The sequence below is a fragment of the Hippoglossus stenolepis genome, chromosome 19 (genome assembly GCF_022539355.2).
Source record: "Hippoglossus stenolepis isolate QCI-W04-F060 chromosome 19, HSTE1.2, whole genome shotgun sequence".
Lineage (NCBI taxonomy): Eukaryota > Metazoa > Chordata > Actinopteri > Pleuronectiformes > Pleuronectidae > Hippoglossus > Hippoglossus stenolepis.
The window spans coordinates 13908444-13935849 of NC_061501.1; the positions used below are offsets into that span (position 1 = coordinate 13908444).

The following is a 27406-nucleotide window of genomic DNA, read 5'->3' on the forward strand; positions in this document are numbered from 1 at the left end:
CTTGGTTTATGTCAGTATTTGCAATATTGCAATGAGCAAATAAAACAAACAAGTACAAGAGCGTGGTTATGGTCATGTGGTCATGCTAGCAGCTCTGTGGGCCTGTAGTTACAGGCACAATGATGCTAATATCCTCACAGTGACAATTCAAACCTTCTTATGTTCAGCTGGTGTGGTGCTTGTTTGCTTGTTGTTGTGACATTCCACTTAAAAAGCTAATTTCAACCTCATGGTGGCGCTAGAGAAAAGGTCAGGAGCTCAACAAAGCCAAGTTTTGGACTTATGAACATCTCCACCAGATTTCATGGTAATGAATCCATTGAGTTGGGGGTCTGCACATGTGGTTTTCTGCACTGTAACTAAAACAGCATGCTCATATTAATATTCCTATCCTTGCGAACTGTTAAATCCCCTCTGCTTATCTGTGAAGTTATATAAATGAGCTGTTTTTATTAAACGTTATACTTATATTTAAAACTACTTCTCCGGAGGTTGGTCCTCTTATGACCCTGCAGAGAGCCAAAGGTTTTCAGCAAAATAAAGCACATTAGATCTAACTAATTACAAATGAAAGGTCTGAATATGTAACAAGGGAGGGAAGAACTGAGGTTGGGAATATGAACTACTATAACAGAATCTTTAACCGTGTCCAACAGGGCACAGCCACACTTTACACTGAGGCATAACTTAATTTCACTGCAATCAATAAGACAGGACCTTAAAACAGCCAGTACACGAGAGTAGTTGTTGTTGGTGGCTCAAATGAAATTAACCTTGAGAGACGAGGAAAGCTTGACGGCTCTATAAGGGAGGAGCCAGTGGAACAAGGAAAAGGTCGCCAAATGTATTGATCGCTATTGGCAGTGGTAGTGAGAAGAGAACAAGCAGCACCATGTTGAGACAGTGCTGCATATAGTGGCGAAGGTTTGATCCCTACATCGGCAAAAACATACTTTCAGTTGTTTTGAAATATCAATAATCAAAGGCCAAAGTAAAAAGTGAAAGTTCAAGTCAAATACAATTTTCTCAAAGATGTTTTCTGTCATTTTAGGTAGATGTTTGTTCTAGTGTTTAATTCTGTCGACTATGTGTTGGAGCGAACTCAATACTACAGCTTGACAACAAGATCACGACCGCGCAGACTCTCTCCAAATGACCTCGTCAGCCCAAGATCTTGGCTTCATCTCTGGACAGAGTGGGGAAGTGGAGACACCTTTATCTCGTCCATCTTTATAAACAGTCTATATGTTTAGTAAGTTACCATGTGCTTACCAACACTAAAAACAGAGAATCAATATTTAACCAAAGGCCCACAAAGCTTAAACATCGCTAGCTTGAAATAAGAGGTGATTCGATGGGTCTCTTATTTTCCTCTGTGCGAGAGGAGCAGTAATGAAATTGCCACAGTTTCATCTAATGTTTGTGATATTTCAAGTCTGGACCAAAACAATAGACCAACAGAACAGCATTGCTATTTCTAGATTCATGCCTCCTGCACAGCTTAAAATGCAAATGTTCAATACAGCTTCCCCCTTTCACAGCTCAGCTCACCTTGTTAACTTGAGTCTGTTCTATTCCTTACAGCTAATGAATTCTTATAAACTCTTGCGATCCAGTTCACCTTCGTGGACAAAGCTGAGGTCAAAGCAAAGCAGCACTTTAAGTGAGTTTAATAAGACACATTTATCACTGAGGCTCCAGGGGCTGGTGGTATCACTGCAACTATTTGTCAAGCAGTTGACTAATCTGTTTCACACACAGTCTTGTTTATACAAAAAAAAAAGATGCTGTGATTAAATCCTGTTCCTGTTTGTAACCGCACTGATTGTCTGTGACCTCAAATCTCTCCCCCTCAGCTGAGGTCTCACCTGAGTGATGGAAAGAGGGAGGTTACTTCCACACACCACTAATTAACCTGAAATAGAGATTTTTTGTTAAAAAGTATATCAACTCCTAAAAGAAATGTGATCGTGACCCGGCAGGTTGCAGACACGCAAGACACATAGGGGATAAAAGAGGGTTTTATAGGAAATGTGTCTGTGCATCAGAGAAAAATAAATGGTTAAGTGGCCTCATCGTTTCCATAATAGTTTTTTTCCTAAATTGGCACCTTTCGACACGTCGGTAATTAGAACATATTGACAGCGAGGAACATTTGCATCGCACTTCGAATGCAGCCAATCTGCTTTCACTATCCAAGCCGTGGCCCTGTGTGCAGCACTTGCTAATTTTCCTCCAACGTGAATCAAGTGATTCGCTGCCGAGGGAAGTGATCGCAGCAGCTGGGGTTTAATTTGAACTGCGTACCTGGAGGAGACGCTTCGCTCTGCACCTCCAATCAACAGAGCGAGCGGGGGAAGCTCCTGCAGTGCTGTGTGGCGTGTGACACAAAGCAGCCGACCAAGTGATGACAAAGGAAAATTAGTCTGCATTTAAAACTTGAGTCTCACGCATCGCGTTTGTCGGATCTTTGTCCGACCTCCTGACAGTATTTAAGAGCCACTTCGCCAACATGTGCTACACAAAGTACAGGAAGACAATTAACATCTGAAGCCCCTGCGGGTTCCATTTTCTTTTTAAAAGGGTTCCTCCACATCAAACTAGCAGAAATGAAAAGAACTTTCTGATCCCAACCATATTTAAATATGCAATAAAAGTTGCAAAAACATTACCGTCATATTGGCACATTTTAAAACTCAAACTTATTAGCAATAAGTTGCTTATTTACACATCCTGCAGCTATGTTGCAACGTTCACATTTATTTAGTGTAATGTTGCCATGCATTGAATGGAGGTCGGATTATTTGAAATCTCTCAGTTCTTTGGGTCGTTGGCCCTGAGGGTAAATCACCTGAATAATTACAGCTTGATTAATGACTAAGACAGGAGTAGTTCATTAGGCAGGAGGAGATGACAGGTTTTATAATGATGATCCAAAATGATCCCAAAGATGAAAATCTGACCTGAATTAACAGGTGTTTCCTTCACAGTAAATTTCAGCTTTTCACAAAATATTGGACCGATGATACAGCACTTGAGTACGTTTCCGAGTAATAAATATGAATATGACCTTTTGATATTCAAGTGCTGCGACGAATGAATCATGAGGAGATATCTGCCGAAACCTTGACCATGACAGCCCTGTGTGTGTGTGTCTGTGTACTGCTGTCTTTGTGAGGACCAGTTTGACTATTAAACCTTATGTAGTGAGGACATTGTACCCGTTGCTCTCATTCTGACACACATTCAAAGGGTTTTTTGAGGGTGAAGACGTTTTAGGCTAGGATTAAGTTATGGTTACGTCAAGGCTTGTTTTGTGTGTGTGTGTGTGTGTGTGTGTGTGTGTGTGTGTGTGTGTGTGTGTGTGTGTGTGTGTGTGTGTGTGTGTGTGTGTGTGTGTGTGTATGAATTATAGGCTGTCATCAGGGCATTTAATTCACTCATCACGTCGAAGAGGCTGGGAGTCTGTGTAGTTATAAACATTTATGGATCAGCACACAGACAGTTGTATCCAGCTCAACACAAGCTATTTCGTTTAATGGCAACAGCTACAGACATATAAAGCATTGAACCGTGCCTGTGGTTCAGGTTAATAGCAAACTGCTCTTCAGCTCAAGTTAAGTATGTCCATTCATGGGTGGCATTGGGCCTCCTTTTTTTTGATCACTTCTTATCAACAGTCTCAGATTAGCAGGATAATGTGCTGGCCTGGTCTGAAGTACCAGTATGAGGGGAGATTCTTGACCCTTCAATTCTTTACTCTTTGTGTTGAAAAGTTGTTTCTCAGAGCTTGTTGCACACACATCACAGAGTAAATTTCATCCATTGAGGAAAACAATGAAATGCAGTTGAAAACATGGTGCAAATTTTTGCTAGTCTTGGTGAATTAGAGTCCAATATTGGTCCATATTGTTTGCTTTCTTGTCAGCAATTTTAATGTATGGTGTGCCACAAGGATCAATTCTTGGTACCGTCCTGTTCTCTGTGTATGTGGCTCACCTTTACAATACAAGTAATTTTGAGACCATATCGTTGATAATGATACACATAAAGTATATCTCTATTTTAACTCAATTACTACATCACAAAAGTTGACACAGTTCACAGTTCATGCTTTAAAAATAAAAATTCTGATCTAAATTTCAAGCTGTTTTAGTTCAAACAGAATGGACTGCAAAAATTAGACTTGAGCTAAACTTCAATGCATTATACATTCACTATAGTCCAGTTACTTTTCAAATCCATTTAGAGATTTTACCTTCCACCTACACAAAATCTGTCAGAGTTTTCTATAGCCTACTTTAGAGTTGATTTTCACAGCTTAAAAGTAAAAGTGCTAGAATAATTAATTAACAGAGTAAATTAGATTCACTGACTGTTACAGAATTCACTGAATCAACAGTCAGCTTTGTAAGCAGGCCTGCTACTATAATTGTGTTCTTTTAATTCCCTGCACTTTACATTTATATGCTTTATAAAAGCAGTTCATCTAAAGTTTACAGCGTTTTTTTTACTACAGCTGAATATCTAATAACTTGTGTTTTTACCGCTGTAACCACAGAGAAAATGTGACAAATTGACTTTTCTAACATGAGGTTGGAGGATTGTTCATTTTACATTGGACATGGTTTTGGTTAAAGATAACGGATGTTCTTATAGTTTTACAAAATCCCAAATTAATTATACATATAAAATAAAATAACCACTTAGTAGACTTTATAAGCCTGTTAATATCTTCACTTGGAAAAGAATGGAAAACCTGCTTCGAGTTAATATATTACTTTCATTTTGCTTCAAAATTAGAGATAATCCTGAGGCAGAATACCAACCTACATATTATTCTGAGGTTGTGCCTACTTTCCTGCCGAACTCACAAGGCTGGATTACCAAATGAGCAAAATGGTCTAGGGCCCCAAAAGCCTCCGATTCACTGCATGTCAAATGCAAAATCGTTTTTGCAATTCACCCTCATTTACTTTAGATTCAGTGTTATTGCAGTACTTGTTCTGGGATGGGAGATAAATATATGCACCATGGATGGTAGGTGGGAGGATCACCAGGGGTCTCACAGCAAATTCCTAAAATGTTAATCTGGTCCTCTTGCAAACCAAACAGCGACAGAAACACATGCTTCACGTCCACATGATCCCGTCATGGCCGGACTATGCATCATATTGTTTATCACTGACAAGCAAAACCCAAATACTGACACTGACTAATAAATGGTAAATGCAAAGAAAGGATCAGTTTCACCATGACCACTCCCCCTTTCTTTAGTCTCAGTTCCTTTTGAGATAAATATACTGTTAGTGATTCTTCTGTTTCCCCTTTACTCTTTTCCCTTCACAATTATAGAAGAAAATCAATGGAACTTGGAAGCAGGGAGCCCATTACTGGTTGAGATGATGACATTTACTGTGATATCTACAGCCACTATATGCAATAGGCCATAATTTAGCACTCCTATTCAGTGCCGTACTTAAGCCTGTGCAAAATGGCAGAAACATTTTTTTTTGTATTCTAATTCTATTCTACAGTCTAAGTGGCTGCAAGAGATTAGAAATAAAACTTGGAAGATGTTATTTCAGTGTGTGTCATTTTCTGGGCTTATACAAACTAAGAAGCAGAAGGTAAAGAAGGTGACATTGGTGCTGCTTTCTGTGAGATATGTGATTTGACATTTCATTACAGCCAAATGAGGATAATTTGATGTGTAATATGTAATCCATCATAAATAGATACAACCAGAAAACAAAAGTCGAGCAGATGGGAAATTTGGACAGAACAGCAGCTCCAGCACTACAACTGATCAGCAGCTGCAGAAGAGAACTGTACATGTACAGGATGTATGGATATCGGTTTGGTCAAGTGCTCTGTGTCAAGGCAGGGAGACTTAACATAAAGGTGATATCTTGTATGTCCCACTACATATGTAACACAACATCATATATGCTGTAGGGCAGTGGTCACCAACCTTTTCGAGCCCAAGAGCACTTTTTAATTCCAAACGTAAGCTGAGAGCTACCACCCTGATATCTTCCAAAAAACCCACTTAGGAGGGTCATATTTATAATTTTCTGCAATTTCTGTTAAAGGCTGAATGTACAAGAAATAAATATACACAAAGAGAGGCAGTTGTGCAACTTTCTCTATTCAATGACAATATTCAAATTAATATCAATTCATATTTACAATGCAAAATATGTAGCTTCTCAGTTCCACATCATGTTCTGCAGAGGAGCTGCTAATGCAGCACAATGTTTTTACATATAGGCTTTCATTTGAATATGGCCACAAATATGATTATTGCCTTATTGTATGAAAGACGTCCCTTGTACTCAAATAAATACCGGTACTACACAGTATGAAGCCATGCATCTTTCCACTCCTGCAAATATTTCACAATAAAAAAAACTTTTTAAACAAGGGAATGGATATCATTAACAAACTCTGGAGTGCTTTTATTTTGAAAAGGCTTACAGAAAGTGTTGCAACCATTTGTTTGTGACATAAATTCATCAGATAAACATTAAAACTCAGGTGAAAGATCATTTTCTCTGTTTATTCTGCTGTGGACCAAAATGTGTATCTGTCTATGACACAAATGTATTTACAACACTTTCCGAACCCGTTTCAAAGTAAAAGCACTCCAGCGTTTCACTTTCTGAATCCACTCATTTGTTCCAACGGGGCTTTGGTTGTTATCGACAGACCGAAAGATGCGCATCTTCATACCGTAGAGTCCTGACATCTAGTCTCGTACATAATCCGACTTGTATTGAAGGAAATGCAGGAGATAAACCAGCAGCTCAGACGCCAGCAGCGGACACACAACAGACAACCGACACACAGCTGATCTGCGGCGGGACGACAGTCAGTGAGTCCAGAGAGTTCGGGGATCTCACCCCGATGCACCTCCCTCCATCGGGGTGAGACTTGTGTGTTGAGCCTTCAAATGTCTTAACTTCTTTCTCCTCTTTTCGTATTGTTTTTTTTTTGCATCGCTTCGGAGGTGGAGACCCGTCAGGACGAGCGCGTCGCCTCCCCAGGAGCGCGCACATTGGCACAGGCTGGAACAAAACAGAGAGACGCAGCTCAGTGCAGCGCAGGCAGCTTTCCGTTTTAAAAGCAGCACGGGAGGCAGGAGAGTTTCGGAGTGCGCGCGGGGGAAGCGGTGCAAGTGTCGGCTGCACCAGGGGGACCGACGCCTTCTTCTGTGAATAAAAAAACACCCCACCGGGATACCGGGACGAACACTTGGATATGGCGGGTGTGAAGGCGATCGACCTTCTCCTTGGAGTTGTTGTAGTTTTGCAGTGCGTGGGGAACGTCCGAGCCGAGATCACAGGTAAGAACCTGCAGCCACACCATGAAAGCATGAAGCTGGGCCACACTGAGTTTAGTCCCTGCAGAGCAGAACGTGCAGGAGAACAGGTTTTCTCTTGTGCATCAGGATGAGTTTGTTTCATGCTTTGATTTGATCTGAAGGAGAAAGAAACGAGAGGTCTTCTGTCCATGTGCTTGAAATGAAAGCAGAGGTTGTGTGTGTGTGTTCAGCAGAAAGAGGAGGCAGAGGCTCAAGGCTGTTGTACTTTCATTAGGAGTCATTAGACCTTTCGTTTCCTACTAACTTCCTTTTTTCCATCTAGATGAAAGACTTTGTTTTCCAATTATCATATTTTCCCTCCAATTAAAATCTTGAGTTCATTGGGGAACTCAAGCCATGACTGGTCTGACTGTTAACACGTTGTTTTTCTACTGTGTCACATCATAATGTCTTGTTTGATAAAGAACTGTGGGCGAATTAAGACTAAACTTTTGTTTTAATTGAAGATTAATTGTATCAGTTCCTATGTTATGACCGTAGACGTAGATGGAAGAGACGACAGCTCCCCGACAGTGAAGCCAAAGCACTACGGTTGACCCCTGGTGGTTGGCTACAGTCATAAACACTGCCTCCTCCATGTTGTCGGATGGGACATGGACCAAATTAAAAAGTCAAAATACAAAGTATAAAAGATTTTTCTCAAAGATGGTTTCTGTCATTTATCACAGCAATGTATGTTCTTACTCTACTCTGTCTCTAAGTTTGGTTTTAAGAACTTTTTTGATATCATAAGAATGGTGTGAAACATCATGATTGACAGCTTTACGTCTGGATAGTGGAAGGAAGTGGAGACATGTCGACCATCTTTATTTACAGTCTACAACATCAGGACGTCATGTCTGGGTCATGAAACAATGTCACATGTTTAATAAAGGCCTGTGGAATAATCACACTCTTCTTGTAATTTATCACATTGGTGCAACTGAAGCAGGGATTTCATCAGCTCTTATATGTGATGACAGTGAGGCTCATAGGAAGCTGCAGTACACGGCCTGGTCATGCAAATCAACATGTAAGCGCGTATGGACACTTATGTCGACATGCGTGATGAGACACGACTGAACATGAATGACTGGTTTTAACTGGGATGTTTATGACCCATCCACTCTGCACTGGTCGTCACAGGGAGTTAGAGATTCAGCTCACGCTGCAGCTGCAGGAGGCTGACTTGTAATTTTCAAATAAAACCAGGTCATAACTATTTTATTTGCACTTGTGGGGATTAAAACAGATCACTAATGAAGTCGGGACTCTTTCTGGAAGCTCTGCGTGATCAGTGGAGCTTTTCAGTTCAGTGAACCAGATGTTTTCTGCTTTTGCCAACAACGAAGAAAACTTTTAATCGCGACGCACAAACGAACCGCAACTATTTCTGCGAGTGAAAGTTCGGTGGCAATGTTAATAAACTGCTACTCTGGCAGCATTAAGTACACAATGACTAAAATGAATTAGGGTTAACGTTAAACCTTCTGTTATCTACTGTTAAATATTGACATTTGACTATTTTGCATGATAATCCAGATGCAAAATTTGAATCTTAAACTGTAAGAAATTTTTTAGAAATATTCAGAGGTGGATTTTGTACATATTTAATGTCCAGACACGACAATCATCTTATTGAAAGTTCCACAAGAACAAGAATAAGGTTATTTCCCCAAATGTTTTACCATTGCTTTAAAGGTTAGTTTAGCAGTGGCGCTCCTGTAAGTAAATGTTGATTCACTGGTATTTACATTGACAAAATGTATTAAACTTTTGAATTCAGCAATCCTCCTGTCCAAAGTTTTTATTTAAGATGTAATCACATAAGATTAAAAATAATTTAGCTGTAAACGACAGCCGTAGATCCGAATTGGCTTTCCGATACTTCTTGTCAGAATATCTGAACTCCCCTCCTCTCTTTGACTAGTTTCTCCTGACTTGGCACCTCAGCAAGTCAAGACACACTCATCAAGTATTTGCCCAAACAGTCCGACACGGATCTACTGCAGCGTCGATATGTAAAGTCCACTGTTTTTTATGCTTCAGAGCTTGTGTGCTCGGTGCCATTAGCATCAGGGGGGGAATTGTACAGCGGGTTGGTGAAGGACAGTTTGGCGTCTCTCCAGGTCGAAGCCTGCTGCGGAGTAATAGACACAAAGAGACGAACATCATGTCACCGACCTCTGCACACATAATTAGAGTGAAGGCTGAAAGGCTGAGCCGAGACACCTCACCTCCACCTCTCGCTTCCAGGGGTAGACGCTGATGGAAAGCCCCCGACCATCACTCTTCCTGGGGTTAAGCGTGGGACAAATGCATGGTCTTTCACGAGGGGACGGGAGCTGAGAGGAGGAGAATCATGTGCGGCAATTAGAAAATGACATGAGATCGCACAATGAAAATCTAATCGTTCCATTATGTGTCCATAATTACATTTTTTAACGTTCATAAAACCCTTCATCATGTTTCACTGACTCTTTCCACCGCTCGCTTTAACGAGTGCTGGGGCAAGTGCTGCGTTGTGGAGATACCAGTTCACGCTTCTCTATTTTTAACTGCGCCCTAACTGGCAGTCACATGAAAGAGAACATGTACAAAAAAAATAATTCTATTTGTGTAGGTGAGAGACCTGGTGTCGCTCAAACAGAATTCGCTGACGATTGATTGGTCGTCTCCGTGCACTGACCTCTGCTCTCCGGTCAAAGGCTGAGTCATGCATCTCCTCGTAGTTCATCTGGTCAGGTTTTCTGCAGAGTCAGCAAATGCACCAATCATCACCTTCATCATTAACAGCATCATCATCAGCATCAGTGTCATTGTTGTAACCATAGACTGTTTGTCAAGATGAATGACATAACAGCTCCGAAAAAACAGCTTGATCGCCCCCTGGTGTCTGGTTGTAGCACAGGTCATGAACCCGCCTCCTCCATGTAAGTGGATGGGGCACAGACCAAACCAAGAAGTCAAAGATGTTTTCTGTCAATTCTTATCACGCTGATGTATGTTCATCTCTGTGGTTAGTTTGGTTTTAATTAGTTAATCTATTGAAAGGTCATGATTGACAGGTGAGACCGACTCTGGCTCTAAATGACCAGATATCTCGGCTTCATTTTTGGAGAAAGTGGAGACATGTCATCCATCTTTACACACAGCTTATGGTCGTACCCACAACTCACAATAAGTGGCATTTTCTCCTGCATGCAGCCAGGACGCAGACGGCGACTCCGGCTACGAGCAGCAGCAGTCCAATGGCGATGCCAGTGTACACAGCATCTAAACAGAAGGGAGGTGGATGTAATTCTTGCAAAGACGAGGGGCTTCAATGAACTGCAGAGACATTGATGCAAGGATACAGAAAACAGATTGAGGTGAGACGGCTTGATGGAGGTGTGTTTCTTTATTACCCATCTGCGTGTCCTCTGGTTCAGGTGTCGGGGTGGAGAGAGACGGCTTCGCCCTCACGTGGCAACGGTTCCCCGTCCATCCTGGAGAACATCTGTGAACAGACACGGAAAACAGATCCATGATTGATACAAAGACTTTGGGGGGAACAATCAATTGTTCAAACTTTATTTGTTTAGCACTTTTCATCGTTCAAAGTTATTGCAGGTGATTTGCAGAAATGTAGCGATTAAACATCTGGTGATATTCTGTATTTCTTATTATTGTCAATAAATCCCACAAAAAAACAAAGCAAAACACTGATCTTTTTATTAAAGATGTAAAACTTCAGGAGGAATGAATGTGCTGGGGACTGATTGTAACAGGGTAGAGGCTGGAAAGTTTTGAGAGAATATTGTGTTGTTTTTAATCTTTTCATGGTATTTATTGACAATATAAGACACAATAACTTCAGCGTTATCCTTTAAAAAGAGAACAAAAAAATTATAAAAGTAAAACAGAACAAATAAAACACTAAAATAGATAAAGAGAAGAGACTATACATGAATCTTAAGCACACATATTCTCTCACACCATATTTTACAAAAAAACTATCTTGACAAATGGTGTAGGATTTTCCTGCGGGACATCCTGGACCTGAACACAGACTAATTGCAAATAGTTTGGACGGTCTGGTTTGCTGCATCTCTGGAAAAGAAAAGCAACTTCCTCTATTCCCAAACAAGGATTGTGCTCCAAGTCAACATCTGTTCGGTATCAGCTTGATTTCTGAGCAACATTGACCTTCTAATGCGAAACACAAGCCCTCTGCAAAGCCACGCGGTGTCATTATCATTCAGAGGGGGTCAGGGCACATATTGTGTGACGGCCTGGCCATGGCAGTGGGCCGTCCCTGGCCTGCTTCCCCCGGTGGATCCTGCTCGGCAGAGTGGAGAGACGTGACGCAGATACTGAGCCAGAGGAAGCCTCCGTTTCTCGGGCTCTGCTGCAGCAGGGCTGTTATCAACGCTGGAACGGACACAGTTCCCCACCGCACAGAATGACGGCAGTGAAGTTACATAATGAGGAAGAAACAGCCGTAAAATAGCTTAAAATCTCATACTCCCAAAGAGTTTTCCTGTTCCAGCATTTCAGTGGGATGGAATTTGCCATTACGTGACACAATGTGACACTGGGCCACATGCAAGAATAATTTTGCATTCTAAGATGCTGGTATGAGTGATTTTAACTTGCACAAACTTATAATTTTCTTTTTTCCAATATGATAAATGCTGCCTCTGTGGGCAGGTTCCGGTCATAGAAATCTTACATGCTGCAGAGTTTTAAAGGTCCAAAGGGATCTATTGGCGGAATTTGAATATTATTAATCCTAGTGATGTTTTCACTAGTATGTTTTGTCTAATTGTACAAATTGTTGTTTTCTTTACCCTAGAATGTCCCCTTTATATTTAAATACTTCATATTTACATCTGGAGCGGGTCCTCTCTACGGAGGCCGCCATGTTTTTTACAGTAGCCCAGCCTGGACAAACTAAACACCTTTTGAGTTTTTATGACAACTGAAGGCTGCCACAGGTTCTTTTTCATGTTTTGAAGAGGAGGGTGAGATGAGGGACATTCAGCTGCAACATGCAACTTCACCACTAGATGTCACTAAATTCTACACGCTGAACCTTTAAGTCAGGATATCAGAAATCACCAGAAGAAAACAAAGATCTGTTACGAGGTTAAATGCTATAAAAAGTGGTTTCTGACAGATACCCAAAGTGAAAATATCCGCTAATATAAAACTGACAGGTGTAAGGGAGGAAGTTGTCCCTGACAGTGACTTGCATTAAGACCGTGAGGCATCAGGCTGAAGGTGAGAATCTCCATTTCAGTTTCTGACCAATCAGTGACCCCCTCGTGCCCTAAGAATGCAGGCATAGTCCTCCCGTTTCTCCTGCTGCACAACTCACATCAATTTTGGGGGGGGAATGAAAACCTTCGGAAACGAGAATGGAGAAATGTGAATCACTCAGACAGGATTCACTGGCGCATAATGATGTTAGCAGATGCAGCAGCAAGTCCCATTATTGCATTCTTACTTTTTATAATGAAATATCACATCGCAGATATTCCAGGCTGCTGATGCAGAAGCTAAATTCACAATCTCTAGAAAACCTCCAACAGAGCGAGCATAGAGTTTGTCTCCAATGTGTTTTTGAAAGGCAGACCGAGATTCCTATGACAACCTATAGCCGCTCAGCATATTAATCTCATTTTTTTGTGGTCTACACACTGAGACCATTGGTAGCAGGGGCCGTGTTTAAATATTTACCAGGAGAATCCATCAGAGTTTCCCAGGAAACTCTGTGCTGGTGGATAAATGAAGGCAGAACCACCCTGGTTAAGCTGTGGGGGATACGCAGATTCCCACATGCTTCATGGAGCGTGTCTTTTCCAAGGAAAGAAACGAGGCTGATGGGATTTCCATGTTTTAAGTCTCACAAAGAAAGATAAAGGATGGGAGGGGGAGTGGGAAGAGGAGACATGATACTTATCTTTGTTTGTGGATGTTCATGAATGTGACTGAGTGTGTGAGGTGTGTGCGTTTGTCTGTTTATGAATGCGTGTTTGTGTGTGTGTGTGTCCCGGTGAAGTTGAACTCACGTGCAAACGGGCCCGTGTTTGTGCACGAGGCACGAGCCCCGATCCAGGCAGAACATCGGAGGACAATCTGCAAAAAAGAAATTGACCGTCACGGCTGAATCTTGTGCAAACAAATACACAGAAAAGAAAAACTTCCAAAGTTTTGCCTCCACTCTGTTTCACTGTCATTTTCCATTTCTCTCTTTACCCGAGAGGAGACAGAAAAACACTCAAAAAAAGTTGCTCTAACACAAGAAAATGAAATCAGTGATTGTTGCCAAGGGAAACTGTGCTGTGTGCTCTGTTCAGTCTCATCCATTAACCTCAGACACCGTGAGCTTGTACAATAAACCACAAACATACATCCATTTTCTCCCTGCACATCTGCCGTCAAATATTCTCCCCTCTTTAAGTTGTGTGAGGACTGACTGTGGAATAATCTTCAAGTTTGAAGCCCTGAAGTTCTGCTCAGCTCCTGATAAAGTTACTTTGGCTCAGCAGTGGTTTTCAGATTGAACGAGAGGTTCGGCGTTTGTCCTGAAAATGCAGGAAAGCGGAGGATTTAATGGATTTTGGCAGCGTGCAGTAACCTGCGAGGTGTGTTTTGAAGACTAAACAGTCCGACTCGAGAATGTCCCGAGAGCCAGTGCTCTGGGTGGAAATGAGCCACCACGAATAGGGATTTGGCAGCACTTCAGTCAGAAGTGACTCATCAGAGCACTATACAGTGGCAACAACAACTATATGTAGCCGTTAAGTAGCAAAATCCATGTATTTTAAAAAGAAATCTTCTTTTATGTATACAAACATAAAAGAACTGTCTTGCCGCTGAAAAGCCATATTTAAATTGAATGTCACAAATGGTTTACATCATAGCAGGAAAAATATCTTTACTGAAACTACATATATTGATATACTGAGAAGTGAAAGGCACAGAATGAACCCTGTGTCCTGTCATGGACAATGTATTACAACAAAAACTCTAAAAGGGGCCGGGTTAGTGAGGATATGTTACCATGGCAGCTGGACTCGTCGGAGTGGAACGGCAGACAGTCGGCCGAGCGGTCGCAGCGCTTCTGAAGTGGGATACAAGCAGGTGGACCTGCTTCACACACCAGTTCTCCCAGCTCACACTGCAGCAGAGCTGTTGCACAAAAAAAAAAGAAAAAGAAGAAGAAGAAGCAGAGAAAATTGGTAAAATATGTCGAGGGAGGGCAGCGTGCATTCACAGATCACTATGAGCAGCATACTATAAAAGGGATTAGAGATTGTAAAGCTGCTTTGACACTTTGATCCTAATCTGTGGGATAATGTGTGTGTGTGCTTTCCTAATTTCCCCTCAGTGGATAACGATATGAGCGTTACCAGTCTCACAAGAAGGGGATTTCAAGACATTCTTTCAGTTCTCGCATGAAAATTCAAACAATCAACTCACACCGTTCACTAAACTACAACGCAGATCATTAATAGGTTAAATATGGAATAAAGTCGACAGGGACAACACAAATTATTCTTCCCAGTTTTAGACAAAAAGGTAAAGTTTGTCTCACTGTTTCAAATAAAAAGAATGAACAGCAAGGCAACTGAGCTCCCTTTAAAGTATCTAGATCTTCTGTCTTCATCCCAATGCAAAGGAGGTGGATTAAATATTAACCATGGAGTTTATCATGGTGAAAAAAGCATTAAAAAAAACTCATAATTTACACCTCTAGACAAAGAATGTGATGCACTTAAGTTGTTGTTGTGCCATATATTTGTTTCTATTGTTTATCACATCGGCAGACTACTAAAATATTCTGTCTGTCCCCATCTCTGTGCTGGCACCTGTCAAAGTAATTCCTGCTTTATAAAGACACACAGATACTTACGGCAGCTGTTCTCATCTTCTCCGTCAGGACAGTCGGGGACACCGTCGCAGCGCAGTATGGACGGGAGGCACTGAAAGTCTGAACACTGATAAAACCCAATGGGACAGAGGAGCTGAGGAGGAATAGTCCCAGGTACCAAGGCCGGACAGTGCTCTTCATCGGACTGATCAGCACAGTCGGGCTCTTTGTCACACCTCCAGCTCTGTGGGATGCACTGGAAGGAGTAGGCACACTGGAACTGGTCCGTTCTGCAGGTCGGAGGCTGGGGAGTCACTGGTCCTGTTGGGACACATAAATACAGATAAACACAGTGAGATGAGCAATCTGTTCTTATTGAGTTTAGCTCACACGCAGCGAGAATCCTGGAGTGAGGAATCTCAGAGGAATGTTTTGAGACAGTGTTGAAAACAGAGAGGTTTGCTAATGGCTACAGTTCAGAGAGGGAGATCAGGGGTGGAGGGAGGAAACACAGTAAAAAACACATAGTAAATGTAACTGCTTTCCCCCCATACTGCCCTCCATCATGTCCCTCAATGCCGATCCAGGCTCCATTATATACTGTATATGGACCTGCAGGGCAACAGGCTCCATTAACTCACTACACACTTCAGGAAGGTCCCCACAATTTATATGGAAACAAAGAGCGTGGATGATGGAGAACAGAAAATTGGAGAAAAACAAGCATGAAAAATGTGCTGGCACGGCCGAACATGAGGAAAAACAAAAAAAGTAATTGGAAGTGTATAAGGGCACAACGACCCCAGGGAGGAAGAGAGAAATATTAAATAATAGCTTTACCTACAAACCCACACTCTGGAGTGAAGGAGACGTCATCCAGGGCGATGTCCGTCCACTTGTCTCCACCCACCTCTGCCTGGAAGGTCACTCTGAAAGGTGCCGAGTTGGACAGGAGGACGTTGGCGTATGTCCACTGGCCGCCATGGTTTCCAGTGGTCGCCCACATCAACAGACTGATACCGCTGGGTCCCACAGTGAAGACCTAGAGGTGCAGAGGGAACATCAACTTGAGGTCAGAATCCAATGAAATGATTCAAACTGGCAGTGAAGTAGAAATGTATTTCAGCCTGAAAGGAAACAGTAAAAACATACAGGTAGATATTTTATAATATATGAATATATGTAAATATTGTATAATATGCAACAGAACACAATATGTTTTGTGCGCTTCACAATCATATTTTTTATGTGTATAGTACTATACTTTCACAAGGTCCTTGGGTAAATGTACTTAACTACATCCTATCACTGTTCCTCAACTTGTTTTAAAACAAACACATCCTCCTCACATCAGTGTCAACATCTCATGAGAGTTTCAATTAAATCATTATGGCTCTTGTATGTATTCATAGTCACAGAAGTGTTTAACAAAAGCGAAAGACAAACAAATCTTTAGTTTTATGCAGCATTGCAATTCCCTGACTTCTTTAACAATAATAATTTAAGAAAGAGGAGAAAGTATCTCATCTTTGGCTGCATGTAGTTTTTTTATAGCACACATTCTTTCTAATTAGTTATTTTTTTTAACATTTGCTTATTTGTTGTTTTGAAATTAACCCAGCAGACAAAGACACCTAACAAAGACAGGAAGTGATGGATATCTTAATAAAAGTTGTAAGGCTGATGTGCTTTGATGGATTATTTCCTGGCAGGGACACTTTCATTCCTTCCTGTGGGTATCAGGTGATTGACGGTGGGCGACGTGGAACATAGCGAGAGGCTTGGAGAAAAACAGGACAGACATTTCTGACGAAGACAAAATTAAGCCTTCAGGTTGACTTTGATGGATCGTCTGGCAGCGAATGACAAAGAAAGACAAACATGTTTGGAAGCTTGATGCCCGAGGAAAAAAAAACGAAAAAAAACCCCAACTTTGAATAGTTTATGGAAATGCAGCAGAGACGAGATCACCTTCAGCGTTCCCATCTTGTCTGAGCCGTGCATGAAGAACCAGAAGCGCAGGTGACACAGGCCGACGCTGCCCGGAAACGGACGCCTCGTCGTCAGCTTGGCAATGTCACCCTCCCTCTGAGTGGCTGAGTTCACATACAGGAAGTTCCCTCCACCACCTTTGGAGATAAACACAGATAAAGACGCTTCACATCTGCGTTACATGCAGGGAAAAGAAAATACCCACAGCTAAATCCTGCTCAACCAAGCAATTTCTGCTTTGCTGCTGGAAAAGAAATCCAATAACTTTCTTGTGTTGATTCCAATACACAATATTTTGACAGAAGAAAGCGTTTGTGCTGTTGTGAAACGTTGCAGCCAGAAGCCAGAAGCTCCACAGATCTTCGGCGCGGCTGGGGCTGGAGGATGAGACGGCATGTGAGCCACGCCAGAACAAAGTGCAAGTTTTCCACATGAGTTAAAGGGGATTTGAGCACAATTCCGAGCACGCAGCAAACTGTGCTCGCACCCATAACACTGGATTCTTCCTCTGACTCAAAGAGATGAATAATCCAAATGAAAAGGAAAAATACCCCAAAAATTCACATTGGAAAATGTTATTTTCCTGATAAGGCTTATGCGTGATGTCTGCAGGGTCATGTCTTGTCCTTTTTCAGCTCTCATGTATGCGTGTGTACTTTTTGCAAACAATTCAAAGTATAGAACATACACTGTATTTAAAATGGACGTAGATTCTGGTTCTGGAAATATAACCCAATGCTTTCTGTTGAGTATTTTTGAATGTTTTCTTTCGAATGACCGGCAATAGGCGGTTTCTATTGAAGTCTATGAGATACAAAAACTTGATTTATAACGTCAGTAAACATTTTCTAAAGGAATTTAACGTCTCAATCTCTGGTTTCAAGTCTTCTTCAATACAGCATGAGGTCCATCTAGTAAGTTATGGTTCCATTTGGAGTCAAATAGATGATAAAGCTTGTGTCGCCCAATCGGTGCAGGTCGCAGGTGTAGGTCTGTGTGCAGTGTCTACGAAGACCTCTGCCTGTGTAGTAAACTGTATAGTACATCTACTAGTACATTCAAGAATCACGTTTTATTCACCTTTCAAAAAACAATCAAACTACTACTTAAGATGGTTTACACACAGAAATTGATTAATCCGCCATTTATTTGTTTACATAGATGAATATCTTTAGTCTGACATTTGTCAGGAAATTGTCAAAACATTGGCAAATGTTTACCAGTTTGACATCTAATTTATATCACAGCAAAATATCGAAACAGAAAGAAACTATTGTGATATTCTGAGAAGCACAAAACGAGACTGAGTTTTCATCAACAAATGATTAATAGTTTATCAGAATTGTTGACAGTTAATTTTCTTTTCCATCGAGCCGTGAATCAAAACCCTGTTAATAAACTGAGGCGACTCACACCTCAGTGTAACTCGCTGTCCTTCGCTTCACTTCTCTGTTTGACGTGAAGCAAACTGTACACTGCTAAATGGCTCCCCCTCAAATGCACTCGTGCTTTACAAAACTGTAATTGCTTCTTTTTTTTTTTTTACTATTTTCGTCCTCCTATATTTTATGTAGCAGATGAGATTGAAAATTAAACGCAAAGTCACATAGAAAAATGAAGGTTTACGTTGCCTTGTATGGATGAGGCCAATTATAATCTCTGCTCCAGTTATTTATACTCTAAGATTCATTTCAAATTAAATCAGCAGCAAAAGAAAATCATGTTTTGATGCAGCAGCAAGATAAACAACAAGTCCGTCGCTGTTCAGCTCAGTGCGACTCAGCGTGACATTGATCACGATGTATTATTAACTCTGCTGTCACGTACTTGTCGGAAGCTCCTTTTTTACCAGCTGTCAATTTATAAATACAAAAACGCTGAGCTTCCTGAGAGCAGGAAACAAGGAGAAGGTGTCAGATCAGAACGTACTTACATGTTCCTTATAGAGAGCAGGGACAAACAACATGTTGGGTTCAAATCTGAGTGTTTGTATAGACATGTAATCTCTGGGAGACAAGGAGAGAGAGTACTGACCTGGACTGTGGTCAGAGTGAGGCCCAGCTCCTGGTGTCTCAGTCTTGTGACCTATTCTCCAATCAAAGTTATCATCAGGGTCCTGAGAAAGCTGGCACTTTTCCTCCCACTGGGTTTCATCCATGTTGAAATCACAGGCACCTGGTGAGCCAACTATGTGGTCTGCTCGATGACGTAGAGAGAGATGGAAGAAAATTGGGAGGTGTGTCGGTTAAAAGTGGTTGTTCTGCTCTGAAATCAAAAACAGTCCAGTCCCTGTGGGGAACGAAATCTATTTCCCATTTCTTGCTCACCGCAGTCCATCTCGTCTGATTCGTCGGCACAGTCGGCCTTGTTGTCGCACACCAGGTGAGATTCGATGCAGTCGCCGTTGTGGCACACAAAGTCTGTGAGTGCAGGACAGCTGACCGGCTCCACGGCATCTAGGAGACAAACAGAGGAACAAAGAAACCACGTCTGGAGGGGAAGCAATTACAGCTCGTGTTTGTTTTCTTCTCCTTCTATCTAGAGACAGGAGCCTGTGAAGCATTTACCGTTCAGATCGACTAAATCTTTGCGCCAGGGGGAAATGCAACAACGCACAACTGTATCCAATTAAAAACGCGGCCTCCTCGCTTTGCTCCGGACCAAAGGGCACGAGGAGCGGAGGAGACGCTAAAACACAGGCAGACAAAAGGCCTGTGAGGGAAATCACAGCCTCTTTCCTCCGGCTCTGCCTCGGCGGTGCAGACAGGACGAAAGGGGATCAGGTGGATCAGAGGAAAGAGCTCAATTTTTTTGCATGTGTGTAGATGCGTGTGTGTACTCCTCTACTTCAAAAGACATTAAATGATGACTGAAATGAGGAAAAAGTTGTTGGACTGCATTGCAGGAGGTTATTTCCATCACGGGATGAGCTGAAAACACATTTGGCACACGTTTAAAAATTTGATGGAAGTTGTGTGTGAGTGCCAATTAGCTTTTGGGACAGACAGTTTGCCTACTTGTCAGTCCTCGCATGCACGCCTCTCAGTCTGTTTTGATTTACGTCTGCGGGTCAGTGTTTACGTCTCTCCGTGTAAGTGTGTTTATAAGTGTGTGTCGCAGGGAAGAGCCTTGGCAGAGCCGGGGAAGGGGCCCCGCACAGTGTCCAGCCTTGTGCCAGGTCCCGTGTAATGTGGAACATCTGTCTCGTCCATAAACATCAAACGGCCACTGACAGCGACTGTCATCACGCAGAAGAGGCGAACGCTCTCCCTCTAAGACATGCTCTCTCTCTCTCTCTCTCTCTCTCTCTCTCTCTCTCTCTCTCTCTCTCTCTCTCTCTCTCCGTGGATAAACCAGCAAACTATCGGCCGGGACGATCGTAAAGTCATCTCACAGCATAATTAGATCTCGCTTTTGAAGATACGTTGGAAATAAAGTTAGATAAAAGAGGAACGGAGAGAAGCGAGAGAGAAGTTTAATTTAAAAATAATATAGACTGAGATCCACTAGTTTGGAGTTTTCTAGGCCACGTTTACAGCTATGTTCAGTTTCCTTAAGTGCTTTGAATAACCTCGAATTTTTAACTTACATCAAATTGCATTGCTTCAGAGAGCTGCAAGGTTAAGGTTTTATTTCCAAGACGACAGATATGAGCTGGTCTGAAAAACTGGCCAACAGTAAATGAGTTTCTCTTAGTATCTAAGTCAAATTACAGCTACTTTTAAATGAAAGAGGCAATAAGAAAGACTTCAGGCAGAGGTGATGTGCTGAACCCTTCACCCGCTGACTGATTACTTTGCCACGTGATGAAATCTCTAGCTTTGAAAGACTTTCCACTCCACTGCTTCATTTGGGAACAATGAGATTTTGAGACACTTTTCATTAGAACAGGTTTTAAACACCTAAATCAAAGATGACAGTGCAATAAAGGAACAGAAACCAATAACTTTTACTTAGAAACGCTGCAAACAAAGCTTTTATTATTTTTTCTGGCACACGGCCTTGTAGTCAACACCCAATGAACACCTTGTTGTTGTGCTCTTTGAATTAAATAATCATTTATACACAATACTAAATATAATGTTTGAACTTTGAGGTCTCGGTAAAAATCAGCTCAGTGTAGTGTCGAGTTTAGATGAAAGTCGGGATGTAACAAAAGTTTTCAGGTGTGACATAAATAATTTAAAACGTACGCACGTTAATCATAAAAACATCTGTATTGTTTGAGAGGGATGGACGTAAAGTTTAACATGTGACAAGTCCACATTAAAGCTGATTGTTTTATTACGTTAAATTGTTTATAAAGTATGACGTCAGCAGTTCCGAGTTGTTGTTCCTACTGGAGTTGGCGTTTTCCCACTCAGGAACTATTTTTATCAATTATTCCGACACCATATTAATGCACAGTAATTTCCAAAGAACTGTGGGTAAAAGAACAAGATTAAATTACAACAAGGACAGTACCTAGTATTTATAGGAATCATTAGTATTGTCATTAGTATAGTTTCACTTCATGTAAATTCCAGGGATTGGTGCAGTTCAATCTGCATAGTTACTTACTTTATCTTTTAGAACTGTTCTTTATATTTCATTTGAATTTGGTTTGTCGGAGAAAGTCAAGTGGTGTAACAAAGCAGTGTTGTGTGTATATCACCTACTTGGGGCACAGTCTATGAACTCCAAGTCATCCAGGGCAGCTCCTCCGCTCACATCCCTCGAGCGAATCCCCTCAAATATCACCTCAAAGTTCCTCAGCCTCCTCAGGGGGACCTCAGCTCGGATCCACTCGTTCCCCTGATGCCCCGTTTTATTCCACACTTCCAACAAGTCGTTGTCTTTCTGTGGAGAAGAGCAGCAATGACACCATCACACTGTGGGTATTTCACTCGGGTTACACCACTGTCAAAGGGGATTCAAAAGCTGCAGCAGAGTCAAACAGAAACTTTGAGTTTCATTAGAGTGAAGAACTTTAAGTTTAAATGAGCTGGAATGAACTCCTGGACAGACTGCCGCTGCTGAGGAGTCATTAAAGTCTCATTAGCATAACACCACAGTAATAAGTTCCCTACCTTGAGAGCTGATAATCACACTGAGCACTGCTCTCCTTGAGTTATGGCAATGGATTTATCTCATGCCGCATCAGGTCAAATTTCTTGCCCAGTAACTACTTTATAAAACTAATAACATCCCAGTTAACTGTACTGCTGTTCCAGTAACAACCACACAGCGAGCATAGTTTTTCCATCTTCAACAGGAACCTGAGCTTTGGGTCCCACAGTTTTGCCTAGTTTGTGCATTTTTATGGTCTTTGAATTTGCATTTCAGTTCTCTGTACTTTGGATTTGGATCTTTGGATTTGGATCTTTGGATTTGGTTTAAAGGGTGGCACGGTAGACCAGTGGTTAGCACAGTCGCCTTACAGCAACAGTTCGAACCCCCCTTCAGCCGAGGGTATTTTAGTGTGGAGTCAACATGTTCTCCTCGTGTCTACGTTTGTTTTCTCTGGTTTTCTCTTTGTGTTCCCTTGTCCTCTTTGTCGTTCAATGTGTTCAAAGCGGGAGTTTTCTTAAGTTTCAGTTTAGGACACATTCCTGTGTTTTGACTTATTTCAGTTCAGATTGCCTTGTGCCTGCCAACCTGCCATGAAAGACTCGAAATCTTCAAATTCAATTACGTTTCTTCACTGCTCCCATCTGCCTGCATTTGGATTCCGCTTTCTACAAACCTCACAAGAAGTCGTGACTGACTTGTTGGTTTCTTTCTTTTCATGGAAAAAAAGACTTGTGGTCATATTCTTTAAGTGTGAAGCCAAACCAAGCGTGATTCATCTCGCGCTCCTGTAAGCAACCCGGGGGCTAAACTTCGGCCAACTGAGACCAGGTAATATGGATCGGAGGAGCCTTATTGCGATTCCCTCTCTCTAAGTTACATCTATTCGGCGGAAACACATTTTCGATCTTGTTCCTCCCTCGAGGTGATTGCACAGATTAAAGTCCACTTTATCTGAAGGTCAATACGGGAAAAGCGCTGCCTAGTTAAACCACTGAGTGTTTAATGGAGGAAAGTATAGATTTTACTACCCATCCTGCAGAAGTTCTGGACTTGAACACTGGCTTTTATCAGGGCGGACATTTTGAAATGTCACACTAGATAAGCACTGGTAATAGTGCTGACGTTAACACATGCCACTGTTTCATTATTTACATGTGCCTCTCCCACTATGAACGTTTCAAAGTGTTTGCTGTGAAAAGCATCCTCGTCCTCTGGTCTTTTTTTAAAAGTGACAGAATGGCAGCACTTCTATCACATTGCATCAATAATTCAGTTTTAGGGCAGTGACATGAATTATTCTCCACATGATTAAACTTTTTTTAGGGTGAACAAGCGACCATGTGGTGTTGGAATAATCCGAAAAAATTGTTCCCGGCTGGGAAAAATAAAGTTTTATGTGGACTTGTCAAAGGTTACACTTGCAAACTACATGTCCATCTCTCACAAGCACCTAACACCAGAATTTATATCTAATAGAGACTGTTTTATGATTAAAAATGTGTATGTTTTACATTATTGATATGCCTGTCAAACCTCATCTTTTCCTTTGCTATTCGATATGATGCAATAATCTGAAAGAGGTGTCGAGGTGTTGTTTATTCCAACTTCAAAGCACATGACCGCAAGTCGAAATAATCATTTCACAACTCGGGACATTCCGAGGTGCACGTGGCTGCACAATAAGTAAGATATCAAACCTGCGGTACTCGAGGTTGCAAGGACTCACTGTAGTGAAAGAGATCTACTTGAAAACCAGAGGACGAGCAATGTCACTTTCGACTCTGCAGTTTGAAAGCCTATTAACGTGCACCCTTGGGTGAGGCATGCACAAGCTGTCTCCTCCACTTTACGCCAATGGAGCCCTGGCTTGGAATAATCTTGTTACTGCTGGAGACGAGCATAGATTAATAGGCAGCGTTACAGCACGACTTATCCAGATTTATGTCATGGAGTAAAGGCTCCATCCATAAAAGCAAGCGACTGACAGGTGTATGATACGAGCATGCATCGCTCTTGCTTGATGTGTGTGTGGTCGTATCAGTCCAAGCATTTATTCCGTCAATTTGCAGCTTCCTGAACTCGCAGTCAGGGCAAATGCGACCACAAATTCAGTTTGCTCAGAGTGAAAAGTGGATGTGCATTTGCATAATTTAATTGTATTATCCCTGCGGGTGACAGTCAAGAGGCCAAAACCAGAACAAAGAAAGTTGTAATCACAATAAAATGCGTACTCCATTGAAAGTTTGAAAATCCCTAATGTCTCAGCCCGTACACTGAATGTTCCGCTAAGCTGAAATCCAATTTGTATTCATAGCTTTTTCATTTTATGGAACCGCTGGCAGCTGTTTTCCTGTCGTCTCACCTTCAACTCGTGGTGCAACTGCTTGTTCCTACTCATTTAAATAACGTTACAACATTAAGGGGCACATCAGGATATTGTTCCCAGACAGGACTGCGCTTCAAATCAAGTCTACGTTAAATGATCAGTCTTGTCATGCTCGTGTTTTCCTTGGGTAGAACCTCTCCTCTTTGGCTTGACAGGCAGATGCTTGACTCACCATAATGGCCACAGTTGAACCCACTACACCAAATATAACTGTATCAGGGAGCTAATGGAAGGTTATATAGCTTCATGGTAAAGTAATTTATCTCAACCACCGTAAGAATATTCTGATTTAAAATACATCTGACAGCAAGTAATGCAAACTGCCTCAGATCTAATGTGAATAAACTGACAGAGGCAAATACAATACTGGATATGTGCATATATCAACACGACTTGCATGCAGGCGCATCACGTGCAACAGTTCTGGAAATTTGATATCTGACTTCTGCACTGTTCCACATTCACTCTGAGAGTCTGTAAACCCAGATGACTCTGCTGCTGAGGGCACTTATCAGAGTGATGAGTCTTCAGAGCAGTTCACAGACACTGTGATCCGAACGGACAGGTCTGTCGAGCCCTTTGTGAACTTCACAGGGGGGGGAAAGAAAACACAAGACCCCCTCGGACTGTTAGCATCATTACCACGAATCCCTTTGTTCTTCAATCAACCTTTAAACGTGGCTCGTATCGTATTTGCTTGCAGAAGATCTTGTCGTGATGGTGAACATGTGTGTTTGTTTATGTCGCCGTTTTTTAACCCAAAGCAAACGTGGAGGTTATGAAAATTCCAGAATGTCGCACAAAGCAATAATCTGTAAGTGCTCATGTCTTTGAACCTTCTAGGTCAAACGTGCACTTAACATCACCTATGTGTCATGTGAGACTGTATAGGGACATGATGGTGGAACACGATATTGGTTTTCTGTGTCTTTCTGTCTCAGGCACTCTTCAGTCAATGTCTAAAAATCTAACAGGACGCCCTCTCCACTCACCACCCGCCGTCTGTGTAACTGATTCCATTGCCTCATTTTCATGTGAAGAGCTGACCTTCTTCAAAAGGCCACATTTTCCATTTTCCACTCATGTGTGAACACGTAAAATGGTCCACGGGCATTCATCATCTCCTCCCTCGCAGACAGTCACATAATCAATCAAGCAGCCGGGCTCGAATGTGGTGCAAATTGTTATTCAGTCTGCACAAGGCTGTGATGTGCAATCATTATAATAGTATTTGAGTATTTGTACAATAATTAACTTCAAAACAACATCAATAAATACATAATCCTCATGCACAGGTAAGTAAGTATATGAGCTACGTCTGAGTTTCTGCAAAGACAGAACCTTGAAAACACAGAGCTGGCAATGCTCTATATTTCTGTCTTCGTCACGATTGCAAAAGGAGAATAAAACTAACAGCATAGTGCATTTATCAGTGAAGCCCATAGGTTGTGATTTAAGATATTAATTCATTAAAGTTGCAACTAGATAACACAAACTCAAAGAAAGTGAGAAAAAATCAAGGGCAAGTCATTTTTTAATAATACTGCTGACAGACGGTAATGACAACATAACCTCATAGGCCGAGATGAATAATACATAATAAAGAATAAATAGTCTTTGTAGTTTAGGATAAAATAAAACCATGCACATTGTAGGCTTTAGTCAAACAAGACTATTTTCAGCTTTAAAGTTGGCAAGTATTTACAACCATAGCGCACCCATAAATATAATATGTAATAAAGATACACAGTAAATGTAGATGTGTACTACAAAGTACAATGCTGTGGTTCACTTAAGTATTTGGAGAACAATGCATTTTGCTTTGAGGCTCTATCGGACCTTTAATCCATGTTGGACGTTCTCTCCTGAAGCTGTAACAACATGGAGTCGGTTGCCTGCAGCACGACACAGCTTCAGTGTAACAACATGCAGATTCTTGCTCGACGGGGGCATAACATTTACATAACTTGCTGATCTGTTTTGCAAACTGAACCAAACACACAAGGACACACTAGCGGTCTTGCACGTGCTGCGCATACGTGAGAATGGGACGCGCACATTTTTTACGACACGCTCACACCACCGAACGAATCTGCTCGTGCACAGCTCTCCTGCACTTTGAGGTGTACTCATAAAGCTAAATGATTTTGAGAGCACACAGACCACAGGCAGGAGGTGCAGTCAATCCCAGCAGGATGTCAATGGTAGAAAGCTTCATGCAGAAATCGTAATCCCTGAAAGTCGGCTGTGTATTAAATAGATAGAGGCAGAACGGCTAACAAGCAAGAAGCCAGCTGACAAGCAGGACTGACACCAGTGTACACCGCTCGGCCACGGCATCAAACCCAGTTCTCTGTTGTGGCTGATCGCTGTATTCCCAGATGGTGGGGTGGGGCTGCTCTGGGCGGAGGGGTAACCATGGTCCCCGTCACTCACCTCTCATCACTTCATCCCTAACAGATGCCTTGTAGATCAAACTGTGGCAGAAAGATCGACAGCCACTCCACTCTTTTTTTTTTAACCAGATTACTAAATCTTGTAGACAGCACAGCGATTATGAAGCGATTACTGTCGACGTTAGAATGATTTATCATTATCAGTCAATCTAATAGATATTTCTGACTGAGTGTAACCATGGTAACCATGGTAGATGGATGGCTGCAGGTCCGCGAAGCTCTTTTCATAAAGTATAGTGGCGTCAGTGGGATTCATCACTCTTCATCATGACCCTGTGCAAACAGGGACAACG

General features: G+C 41.8%; 1 protein-coding gene and 1 long non-coding RNA gene across 2 annotated transcripts in view; one reads left to right on the forward strand and one right to left on the reverse strand.

Moving 5' to 3' along the window:
• Nucleotides 1–6799: 6799 nt before the first annotated feature.
• LOC124851160 lies at nucleotides 6800–18076 on the forward strand. Its single transcript, XR_007032249.1, has 4 exons — nucleotides 6800–7348; nucleotides 10574–10737; nucleotides 15297–16299; nucleotides 16940–18076. It is a non-coding gene; the product is annotated as an uncharacterized LOC124851160 (long non-coding RNA).
• The window catches only part of malrd1 (MAM and LDL receptor class A domain containing 1), a 40248-nt gene continuing 21019 nt past the window's right edge, over nucleotides 8178–27406 (reverse strand). Inside the window, exons 21-33 of the mRNA XM_047337908.1 lie at nucleotides 21878–22058; nucleotides 19547–19675; nucleotides 19254–19415; nucleotides 17199–17356; nucleotides 16068–16269; nucleotides 15270–15548; nucleotides 14417–14545; nucleotides 13423–13489; nucleotides 10774–10865; nucleotides 10546–10642; nucleotides 10056–10116; nucleotides 9604–9711; nucleotides 8178–9506 (exon numbers count right to left, since the gene is read on the reverse strand). Of these exons, the coding sequence (XP_047193864.1) occupies nucleotides 9405–9506; nucleotides 9604–9711; nucleotides 10056–10116; nucleotides 10546–10642; nucleotides 10774–10865; nucleotides 13423–13489; nucleotides 14417–14545; nucleotides 15270–15548; nucleotides 16068–16269; nucleotides 17199–17356; nucleotides 19254–19415; nucleotides 19547–19675; nucleotides 21878–22058 (1767 nt within the window). The 3' untranslated portion in view covers nucleotides 8178–9404. The remainder of the gene's footprint in view (nucleotides 9507–9603; nucleotides 9712–10055; nucleotides 10117–10545; nucleotides 10643–10773; nucleotides 10866–13422; nucleotides 13490–14416; nucleotides 14546–15269; nucleotides 15549–16067; nucleotides 16270–17198; nucleotides 17357–19253; nucleotides 19416–19546; nucleotides 19676–21877; nucleotides 22059–27406) is intronic.